At 60.9% G+C, this 10,932-nt stretch overlaps 1 protein-coding gene across 1 annotated transcript in view; it reads right to left on the bottom strand.

Annotated features, from left to right (window-relative positions):
- Nucleotides 1-208: 208 nt before the first annotated feature.
- FBN3 (fibrillin 3) overlaps nt 209-10,932 on the bottom strand; it is a 59,075-nt gene continuing 48,351 nt past the window's right edge. The window contains exons 55-65 of the mRNA XM_040449723.1: nt 10,749-10,874; nt 10,015-10,221; nt 9,083-9,208; nt 8,381-8,503; nt 8,107-8,223; nt 4,770-4,898; nt 4,561-4,680; nt 2,956-3,190; nt 2,255-2,405; nt 1,003-1,245; nt 209-677 (exon numbers count right to left, since the gene is read on the bottom strand). Coding sequence (XP_040305657.1) covers nt 216-677; nt 1,003-1,245; nt 2,255-2,405; nt 2,956-3,190; nt 4,561-4,680; nt 4,770-4,898; nt 8,107-8,223; nt 8,381-8,503; nt 9,083-9,208; nt 10,015-10,221; nt 10,749-10,874 — 2,039 coding nt within the window. The 3' untranslated portion in view covers nt 209-215. The remainder of the gene's footprint in view (nt 678-1,002; nt 1,246-2,254; nt 2,406-2,955; nt 3,191-4,560; nt 4,681-4,769; nt 4,899-8,106; nt 8,224-8,380; nt 8,504-9,082; nt 9,209-10,014; nt 10,222-10,748; nt 10,875-10,932) is intronic.

The following is a 10,932-nucleotide window of genomic DNA, read 5'->3' as shown; positions in this document are numbered from 1 at the left end:
GCAGAACCCGCTTGCAGCCTGGGTGCCGTGTCCCCCACCCCCAGCTGGAAGGCGGCCTTCGCCTGCGTCTCGGCTGCACGCTTTCCCCTCAGAGCCCCGGGTTGAAGCCCATCCTTCCAAAGCTCTGGGGCCTCCCACTCCCTGACCTGTGAGCCCAGCCCGGCCCCGCGGAGGGCAGCGTCTCGTTACTTCGAGAACACGCCAAAGAGGCCGGCTTAACCCAAAATAACTTTACTGTGGTCTCTGCTTTTGATATAAAAGCATCCTGGAACCCCAGCCCACCCCACCGGGGGCCCGAGCGTGGCGGTGTCACCAACTCTGGCTGGGGCCCCACAGGCTCTTCGGCTCGGAGGGTCGAGCCCCAGGTACACCCCCCAGCTGTCCGTTTCCATGTCCCATCGACCCCCGGGGGGGTGAGCCGCGGTGCAGTGCAGAAGTGGAAGCCTGAGGCTGACCGGACTCGGCGCATCACAGGCCCTTCCGTGACCCTGGTTGTTGCAGAAGGAGGGTGCGTGCGCCAGCTTCCAGCCGTCTCTAGGGGAGACTGAGTGTTGGGGTCCCCCTGGGCAGAGGCTGGGTTCGCCTGAGGTCACAGCACAGCATTTTACTCTTCCTGAGTTCTGGGGCTCCTCCTGGTCAGTGACCCCGTTGCTGGTGGGGTCGGTCCGTCCCAAGCTCTGGAGAGGAGGACGAACGGGGGGCGCCGGGGCGCGCTGAGTCCAGGGCTTCACCAGGGACCCCGGGGGCTCCCTGCGGTGTGCGGTGAGCTCGGTGACCTCAGTTTCCTCCAAATCCCGCCGAACGAGGCAAGGGCTGGGCAGGGCCCATGCAGTGAGTCCGGAGCAGGGGGGCTGCGGGAGGGGCCTGGGGTCTGCCAGGAGGTGGGGGGAGGGGGTGTCCTTCCAACTACAGCAGCTGTAGCTGCACCTTCAGCCGCAAGGCCCGGCCCCCTGGTCCCGGCTGCCCCTCCGGCCAGGTGCCCCAGGGCCCTGCCACGCTCACCACCTCCAGCCGGTAGGTTCCAGGCCCGGGCCTCCGACGCCCCAGCTGCAGGGAGCTGAGGCCACGGAGGTGATGCATGCGGAAGAAACCTTGCTCATTGCCACGGGCGATGACATAACGGACCCGTCCCGCCAGGCTCTCCAGCGCTGGCTGCAGCTCCAGGATGTGCTCGGCCTGGCTCAGGCGTGAGAGGTTCAGGCCCAAGGTCAGTGGGGCCTCTGAGTCAAGGCTGGCCAGGCTCACCTGTGGAGAAAGACCAGGCAGAGGACGGTGAGGGGCGGGGAGCGTCGGAACGCAGTGGGTAGGGGACCACGGGGTCACGGCTGAGAGATTTCAGCCAGTCTCTAAACTGGAGGACAACCTGGGGCACTCTCCGCCTTTGACCTCCATCTAGCCCTCCGTCACAAGGCCCACCATCAGCTTGGGCCACAGACAGAGGCGTGACGGCGGAGGCGGCTTCCCCAGGGGAAAGCAAAGACAGGCAGATAGGCGGCCACTTGTCCACACGACACTGAAGCCACCACAGTGAGAAACACAAGACCTGGCTGCACCAGAGAGGAGCTGCTTTCCGGTGCCGGGGTGGGGGTGGGGGTTGCTGCACTTCCTGCATCTGGGCTCTTTGAGAGCACCCTGTGTGCTATGACAAACCCCTCTTTATGTGAACTGCTGTGAGCGTGCTCCTGGTCCTGGCAGCCGGACAGGGCCCTGAATAAGCCAGGGGCCTCAATGGCAGGCTAGCCCGGGCTTGGTGACGTAGCCAGTCCCACAGGAGGTTATCTGTGTTTTCTTCTCCTTGGTGTTGGTTTCGCTTAATTTACATATTGAGGGGTGGTTCCCTTGTTGTGTTAAAGTGAAAGCTATTCCTGTTTCCCTGCCCCTGGGTTCTGGACACTTCCGCCTTTCCCCAGCGTGTTGCGCAGACACGTGCCCTTGCTGACACCTGCTGGCAGTCTGTGAGTATTGCAGGCAAAGCCATGGGGCCGCCCGGACCTCCTCTGCCCAGATCCGCTGGCGCCCATCCCAGGAGCCCTGACAACCACTCCCCTCACTCTTACAGACACAGGGCCCTACCCCTGCGAAGCTTACAGAAAATATTTGTAACAGTGGGATGACATATAGAGCCACTGTTTTTCCAGGAAAGGGGGGGAAGAAACAAGAGGGGAAAAGAAGGCAAAGCAACGCACTCATATTTAGTTAATCTAATAGCGAGCGCCCCTCCGACCCAACTTTCCTATCCCTTCATTCTCCTGACCTGGTGGCCGCCGTAGGCGCTGCGCCGTGGCCGGTCACGAGGCGGGAGGCCGTTGATCTTGCACTCGTAGCAGGCTTCAGATGAAATCAGTTCTTCTTCTCCTGGCGTCTCCCGGGGCCCGGCACTGAAGCCCAGGCCAGAGACGCAGTGCCTGGGCCAGGACAAGGTGGCGGTAGGCCTTCAGGGGCAGGCTGGCAGTATCTCCCCAGCCAGCCCTTCCAGCCCCCACCCTGAGCCTCACTGCCCACGGGGGCAGGTGCTGGTGTATAAATGTGTGGCTGTGCCTTTGCACGTGCCCACGCAAGGGATGTGCGCTTGTGTGCATGCATCCCTTGGCTGACCTGGGCCTAGGTGCGAACCTGCTCACACCCCAGGATGCTGATGTGTATGTGCACACGTGTGCACACTGGGATACGCGAATGCGGAGGGGTCCGCAGGCGTGCTGGCATCCGTGTGAGCCGTGTGCTCAAGTGTATTACAGAGAAGTGTGCATCTACCGGGTGGGTTCATCTGCCACGAAGGTAATTATGCCAGAATCGGGTGTGAGATTGTGTGCACACCCATACGTGTTTTCAGGGCTCCGTGCACGTGTGTAAATGTATGTGAACACGGACCCACCTGTGTGTGTGTGTGCGTGCGTGCGTGTGCGTGTGCTCTCGCAGGGTTTGGGAATCTGTGCCCGCCCTACGCAAGCCCCTCACCCTTGCCCAGCCCGGAAGTAGCCTTGGGGACAGCCGCACAGGAAGCCACCGGCGGTGTTGGCGCAGCCGTAGCTACAGGGGCCACCCTGCGCGGCACACTCGTCTACATCCTGGCAGTTCCCCGTGGCCTGGTCAAAGTCAAAGCCAGAGGGGCAGACGCAGCGGAAGCCACCCAGCGTGTTGTGGCAGGGGGCACTGCCGCAGGCCGCAGGCGACAGCACGCACTCGTTTTTGTCTGTGAGTGGGGAGGGGAGAGAGGAAACGCGGGGGGCAGGGGGTGGCCTCTGCACCCCCAGGCCCCCCGCCCACAGCCCTCCTGATCTCCACCCACTAAGTCCGGCTCCTCCTCCAGAGCCCAGGGTCAAAGTCAACCTCCATCAGGCTCCCCATCAGCCCCGGGACTAGGTCTGCCCCAGCCCTGTAATTCTCCTTCCAAGCATTTCTTGGAACTTCCAAGAAATCCTAAATGGTGGCATGATCTCGAACGAGGTTTCTTCCCTGGCACTACTGACATCTGGGACCGAGCCATTCTCTGTGGTGGGGGCTGTCCTGTGTACCACACGACATTAAGCAGCATCCCTGGCCCCCACCCACTAGACGCCAGGAGCTCCCACCTCCCAGGTGTGACGAGCAAAATGTATCCCAGACGCTTCAAAACATCTCCGAGGGGGCAAAATGATTCCCAGTTGAGAACCATGAGCCTAACTCATCCCTGTCCCCACCACTAACTAGACAAGAGTCTGCTACTTGGCCCACTTCTGTATCCACAGGGCCTGACGCAAGACAGACCCCGGACAGCCCACTGCAGGAATGAGCAAATGAGAAAGCAGAGGGGGAAGCAGGCTGAAAAGGAGAACCGGCAGCAGAGGCGAAGGTGTGTGTGTGTGTGTGTGTGTGTGTGTGTGTGTGTGTGGTCCCCAGGGGCCAAATGCCACACAGCAGGGGAAAGATGGAAACTTAGCTGAGGACCCACCATCAGGGGAGGAGGAGGAACCAGAGAGAAGGCAACGTCAATCAGAGAGGCTGAGGGAGGAGAGCGTCTGGGAGGGGCAGGCAGCAGTGCCCAGAGCAGCGGAGGTGGAGGCGCCTGGAGAGAGTGGGCCCAAGGGTAGAGGGCGAAAGCCAGACTGTCCGGAAGGCACAAACGGAGGCGGTAAGGACGAGGCTGTCGTTAGGAGGGCTTGGAGCACAAAGAGAAGTATGCGATGGAGGAGGCTGGGGCACAGGCTAGTCCCCCAAACTGAGGGCCTCGGGAGCAGCTAAGGCAAAGATACAGCGCGCGCTCCCATCTGCTACTGCCACACCCACGGCAGGCATCACCAATCGATCGCAGAACTCTTTCCTAGTGTTCACAGGTGCTGACTCAGAATCCTTCTCAGCTGGGCCCTCCAGGCCACCACTCCCAAGGAAATGGGCTTGAACCTGGCCGTGCTTTATCTGCAGCCCCCCGACTCCCCAGTCTCCCCAGCAGTGGGGACCTCATTACCTCCCGGGCCGGCCCAGAAGCACTTTAGGTCATTGTGCTTTATCCCAACATCCCGGGTGGGGGCGGTTCCTAGTTGCCTGCTCCCAACAGATCCTGATGGGGGGGCCCTTGACACTCACCCACACACTGGCTCCACTGGGAGTGCGGGGTGAAGCCCTGGGGGCAGCCACAGCGGTAGCCCCCCAGCTCGTTCTGACAGCCGTGCCGACAGCGATGGGGCCCGTCACACTCATCCACGTCTGCGAGACAGAGACCGGGTGGCAGGGCTCGCCCGGAGGCCCTGGGGACCACAGCCCAGGCCCAGAGCCCTCCCAAAGCCCAGCTCTACCTTCGCAGCCATGACCTGAGCTGTCCAGGGTGAAGCCTCGGTGGCACTCACAGCTGAAGCTGCCCGGGGTGTTGAGGCAGTGCCCCCGGGGGCCACACGGGCCAGGCTGGGCCAAGCACTCGTCGTTGTCTGCAGAGGACAGGGAACGGACAGGACAGCCTAGCGGTTAGGGGATTCACGGCCAGCACCACGATGCTGGGCCTACCCAGCCCCCGGACAAGTCACTGGCCCTCTCCGTGCCTCAGTCTCCCCTTCTGTGAAATGAGATCTGTAGCGGCTCCCACATCACAGAACTGCCTTGAACGTTTGAGGTGAAGCACGTATACGACTTCCTTTGAATCTTGTCTGTGGCACCTCAAAGCTGCGTGGCCCGGGGTGGCTGACTTACCCCCTGTGGGCCTGTCTCCCCAGCTGTAGCACAGAGATGGTAACACCTCCCTCACCGCGGTTTTGGGAGATTAATCCAGTCACACACAGGGCTTGGGACAGTGCTCAGCACGGGACTCAAAGATGAACAAAACCCCTTTTCCCGGGGGTAACAGCGCACTCTGTCCTCGCGGACACCGGACCATCATGACATGTCAGCCTGGATTATGGACTGAAAGTGGCTGTCCCCCCTCCAGTCCAGATTGGTATGTTGAAGCCCTAACCCCACAGAGTGATGGTGTCTGCAGGTGGAGCCTCCGGCAGGGGCTTCAGTTTAGATGAGGCCGTGAGGGTGGGGTCCTGAGGACGGGGTTAGCGCCCTTGTAAGAAGAGACACCAGAGAGCTTGCTCTCCCTGCCATGGGAGCACACCGCGAGGAGGCAGCCATCTGCCAGCCGGAGGACAGCCCTTACCAGAAACCGACCAGGCCGGCACCCTGGCCTTGGACTTCCAATCTCCAGAACCGCGTGCAACAAGTGTCTGTCGTTCAAGCTGCCCAGTCTGTGGTTTTGTGCCATCAGTGCGAGCAGAGACGGGCTGGTTACCAGACAGTGTGGCTACCGTGCTAATGGCCCATGCTGGGAGTTTAGGGAGTGAACAGTGCATCTCCAGGGTGGGGCAGGGGGAACCCTCGTTTTGGCTCCCTAGGGTATGAAGATTGACACCAGACGCCTCCCTTTGGGGACCTGGGATCTCTCTTGGGTATGAGAGACGCTGGGGACCTGGGCTCCTCAGCCACAGTGGCTCCTGTATCTGCTGCTGGTGTCATCCGTCATGCCTGAGCCGTCCTTTGAGGGGCCACAGAGACTAGCCCTGGATTCCTGCCAGGATTTCACCAGAGAGAGGCCTCTGGCACGACTATGGTCTCTTTCCCTTGCATCCACAAAGCAGGCCAAGGGTCAGGGGGCATACTGTGGTCATATAAGTTTGATCTTCTAGTTTAATCATAAGCAAACAGAGGCCCTGAGACCCAAATCTGGCCCACTGCCTGTTTATCATAAACAAATTTTATTGGCACACAGCTATGCCCATTCATTTATGACATGTTGTCTATGACTGCTTTTGGCCTACAATGGCAGGACTATTTTTTTTAATGTTTATTTATTTATTTTTGAGAGAGAGAGAGAGAGAGAGAGAGTGAGTGCAAGTTGGGGAGGGGCAGAGGGAGAGAGGGAGAGAGAGAGAGGGGGAGAGAGAGAAAGAGAGAGAGGGAATCTGAAGCAGGCTCCAGGCTCTGAGCTGTCAGCACAGAGCCTGACACAGGGTTCGAACTTACGAATCATGAGATCATGATCTGTGCCAAAGTCGGTTGCTTAACTGACTGAGCCACCCAGGCACCCCAACCGTAGAGCCTTTTACAGAAAAAATTTGCAGACCCTTGATCTAGTTAGCCTAAGACCACCCACCAGGGGTATAGGCTATACAGATGTGAATCGTGAATGATCTGGAGCCCTCGATCCCTGGTAACTACGCAGTGGGGAGCCTGGCTGAGATTTTCAACTCTGTTCCAGAGAGAGAAGTCCCACGGGAGCTTGCTGGGTGTCTGCACTGGCTCACGGGCCCGCATGTGTATGTGCAAACAGCTACAAACTCATACAAATGCCACATTAAGTGTGCTCATCTTAGGAAGCAGGGAAGATAACTTGAATGTGCAGAAAAAGAGAAATGCATCTTGTTTCAAGGCTTGGAAGGCTCTTCCCCAGATGGGCACGTGACTCCCTCCTTCACCTCTGTCAGCTCTTTGTACAAAAGTCCCTTTGGATGTGGCTTCTCCTGATCCCTAGTGGAAAACTTGCAGCCTTCCTGATCTCCTTACTCTGCTTCACTTTATCTTTCTCTCATGCCATGCATCACTTTCCAACAGGCTATGGTGTTAGCTTACTGTTTGTTTGTTTTTAAATTTTTTTTAATGTTCATTTGTTTTTTAGAGACAGAGAGAAACAGAGCAGGAGCAGGGGAGGGGCAGAGAGAGAGGGAGACACAGAATCCGAAGCAAGCTCCAGGCTCCGAGCTGTCAGCACAGAGCCCGACGCGGGGCTCAAACCCACGGACTCTGAGCCGAAGTCGGACATTTAACTGACTGAGCCACCGAGGCGCCCCTTTGCTGTTTGTGTCTATTTGGAGTCCCTATTAGCAGGGACAGTCCATGGCGGCAGCAAGCTTGCCTCCTGTGTTCATTGCTGCACCTTCAGGGTTTAGAACAGGGCGAGGCAAACGGCTCCTGTAGAGGGACAGCTAGGAGGTATGTGTGACTTTGTGGCAACGACTTGGCTCTGACTCTGTTATTTTAGCGCAACAGCGACTATAGACCCTATGCAAATAAATGGGCGTGGCTGTGTGCCAACCAAACTTTGTCAACAGAAGCAAGTCGGGGGCTGGGCAGGCCTGACCTGAGGGTTGGAGTCCAAAGACCTCCGGGCCAGAGCACAGCCTGGTCCACCGTAGGTCTCAGTAGGTGTGGGCTGAGTGGACTAGTGGGAGCCTGAATGGGGCCACCCATGGCTGGGCTTGGCCCCCAGGGGAGGTCTGGTTCTCCCAGGCCACGAGACACTAAAAAGCGATGGGAGTGACAGTTGCCCCTGCAACTCTGGCTTCGGAACCAACTTCCGCTCTGGACCCCGTGAGACCGTAGGAGAGAGACCCATCAGGGACCGGTCAGGGGCAAAGGTGAGCGTCCTGGGCTGAGGTCAGAGGGACTCCTCCTCCCAGGTCCCTAGGGCAAGGAAGGAGACCGAAGTCCTAGGCATTGGCAGGATGTGGGCACCAACAGAGCAGGGGCTTTCTTCCGACCCCCTCTGTGTCCCCGCCGTCTGGCACACACGGGGGGGCTTGCCCGTGTGTTCACTTTGGAGAACAAGTGAGCGAAGGCCAGCGTCACGTGCCAGGGGCTGGGAGGGGTGGGAGGACTCACCGAGGCAGGCCTGGTGGTGCTGGGTGAAGCCGGGGGGACAGTGGCAGGTGAAGGAGCCGACGGTGTTGATACAGAAGAACTGGCAGTTGTGGTTCCTGGAGGAGCACTCGTCCAGGTCTGCAGCACAGATGTCCCCGCGGGCTCAGGGCAGGGCCCCCCGGGGCCGGGGGCTTCCCAGGGGAAAGACCCGGGGGTGAGCGGCCGGGGATGTGCCTGGGGCATCCCCGGGGGGTTGGGGACGAAGCCCCACAGGGCCTGGGGGTGGGGACATCACCTCTGCAGGTCCTGCCGTTCTTCTCCAGCAGGTAGCCTCGGGGGCAGGTGCACAGGAAGCTGCCCTCGGTGTTTTTGCAGAGGAAGGTACACGGCGTGGGCGCCTGGCCACACTCGTCTACATCTAGAGGGTTGGCAGCATGTGGCGGGGGGCGGGGGGGGGGCGTTGGTGTCAGACAGATGTCCCCCCCGGGGGGTCAGGGGCTGGGGTCTCCACTCAGGTCCTGCTGAGGCCTCCTTCCCAGGCCCGAACCAATCAGAATCTATGGGCTTATACAAGGAATGGACGCTTTTTCTGTAAAAAGCCAGAGACTAAACATGTTTGCCCTTGCAGGCCACATGGTTCCGGTTCCAACTACTCAGCTCTGCCTCTGTGGCAGGAAAGCAGCCACAGAGGGAGAGGAAACCAAATAGCTATGGCTGCCAATAAAACTTTATTAACAAAAACAAGCAGAGGGCCGGACTAGGCCCTTGAGCTGGAGGGAGTTTGCTGACCCCTGACTTCAATGAACACCTGCTACACAACGAAACTGAAAATCTTAAGATGCACAAAGTAACAGGAGGAAAGTTGCCCAAATGAGGTCGGGGCTGGGGGCGGGACTGGGGATGTTCTGCTTCCCGGGTTCGGCCGGAAGCGCAGGCCAGGTGCTGTGCAGAGGGAGCGGGGCCGGGCCAGGCCAGGAGATGGGGGCAGGAGGCTCACCCAGGCAGGCTGTGGCAGCAGCATCCGGCGCGTACCCAGCCTGGCAGCGACAGCGGAAAGAGCCGAGGCTGTTGATGCACTCGCCGTGAGGGCAGAGGTCAGCGAGCATGCGGCACTCGTCCACATCTGGGGACAAGCAGGGCTCAGCTGCGCTGGCTGCCTCGGGTCCCTGGGGCACACCTCCACCCTTCTGGCCAGCAGCCTTCTCCCCCAGGCGAGGCCAGCCTCTACCTGCCCCGCCTGACCCCAGGGACCCCTCCCCGAGGCTGTGAGTCCCGCCCCGGACTCACTAATGCAGCTCCTTTCACTACACCCCGAGAGCACCTGGCAGGGGGAACACGCCCTCCCGCAGCCTCACTGCAACACCTCAGGGCACACGCACACAAATGCAGAAGCACAGGCAGAGGTACACACACACTGCACGCCAGTCACAGGCCGACACTACTGCAGAATCACAGGGACACACGTTCCGCGGCTCCTCTGTCTCCCCCGCCCCCCCCCAGACACACCCTCGTCAGACCTGGGGGTCACCGCTGCTCGCTTGGGGTGACCTGTCCCACCCTCGCTGACACGCTGGATGAGACACACTCGTGCACGCAGTCACTCACACTCACTCGCACACCTACCCGCCCTCGTGGAACTCGCTGGAATCCAAAGCACACGGACCCACCTTCCGGCACATGCTCCTCATGCGGCCGGCATGCACAACACACACACCAGTGAATGCACACCGGTCTGCACCCTTTTTCACACACTCCCTGATGAGCCCGCAGAGAACAAAGAACACACACACATCGGCTCACACACCTGTTCACCCGCTCGCCCGAGTTCATGCACGCGCACAGCAACGAACGGGGTCCGGTTCGCACTGGCTCGCACACCCCAGCCCCCTCTGGGACACAGACACGACCGAGAACAAATGCCCCACCCACCTTGGCCTTCGGCGGTGTAGCCTGAGCCGTGGGGGCACAGGGTCCCGTGGGCAGAGGTGCCAGGCAGGGGACAGAGCTCACAGCGGGGTCCCCAGCCCCGGCCGCCCCCACAGCAGCACTGGGCCCTAGTGACGGCTTCACCGCTGCTCGAGCGAGCCTGGCACGTGGCCTGCAGCACCTCGGAGAAGCAGGGCCCCCGCCGGACGTCTGCAGAGAACGGGGCAGGCGGGTGGGTGGCAGGCACCTGCCGTCCAGGGCCCCCTTCCCCCCGGGGTCCGGCGGCACCGAGAGTCTAGCAAGGGCTCCCAGGTGCCTCCGACACAGCTGTGCGTGGGCGCAGGGCGCAATCTTCCAGACCGCTGTCACCTAGCACTGTCAGACGCCCTCCGGGGGCCGAGGCCGAGGCAGAAGCTGCAGACCCGTAGGGTCAAGAGACGCCTGTGGCCGCGGACAGCACGGACGGTCAAGGGCAGCACGGGGGCCAGGGAACACTAGGGAGGAGGTGTGAGTGGCAGTGGGCCGGACAGACAGACAGCGGGGACAGAGCAGATGGAGGACATCCAGGGAAGTGGACAGGACAGGCTGGAGCCTGGACTGGGTGAGGAAGAGGAGGCTGGTGGGGACTCGAGGGGGCTGGCCTGCGGCTCCAGGCCGAGACAGGGGCATGGCTGAGATGGGGCGGGGGCGGGGGTTGGCCTGGGAGAGCTGTACCCGTCGTGCGTGGCCACACTCACCGTGGCACTCAGTGCCAGCGGGGCTGGGCTGGAAGCCCTTGTCGCAGTCACACTGGAAGCTGCCCGCGGTGTTGACGCAGCGGCCGTTGGCACACAGGCGGGGCTGCGCGTGGCATTCGTCCTCATCTGGGGCGGGAGGGATGAGGCCGGTGGGGAGGCCGGAGCCCCGCAAGCCAGCCTCCCC

The sequence above is a fragment of the Herpailurus yagouaroundi genome, unplaced genomic scaffold (genome assembly GCF_014898765.1).
Source record: "Herpailurus yagouaroundi ecotype Mexico unplaced genomic scaffold, PumYag 200, whole genome shotgun sequence".
Taxonomy (NCBI): Eukaryota; Metazoa; Chordata; class Mammalia; order Carnivora; family Felidae; genus Herpailurus; species Herpailurus yagouaroundi.
The sequence above is the reverse complement of the archived record's forward strand: the minus strand, read 5'-3'. Positions and strand labels throughout refer to the sequence as shown.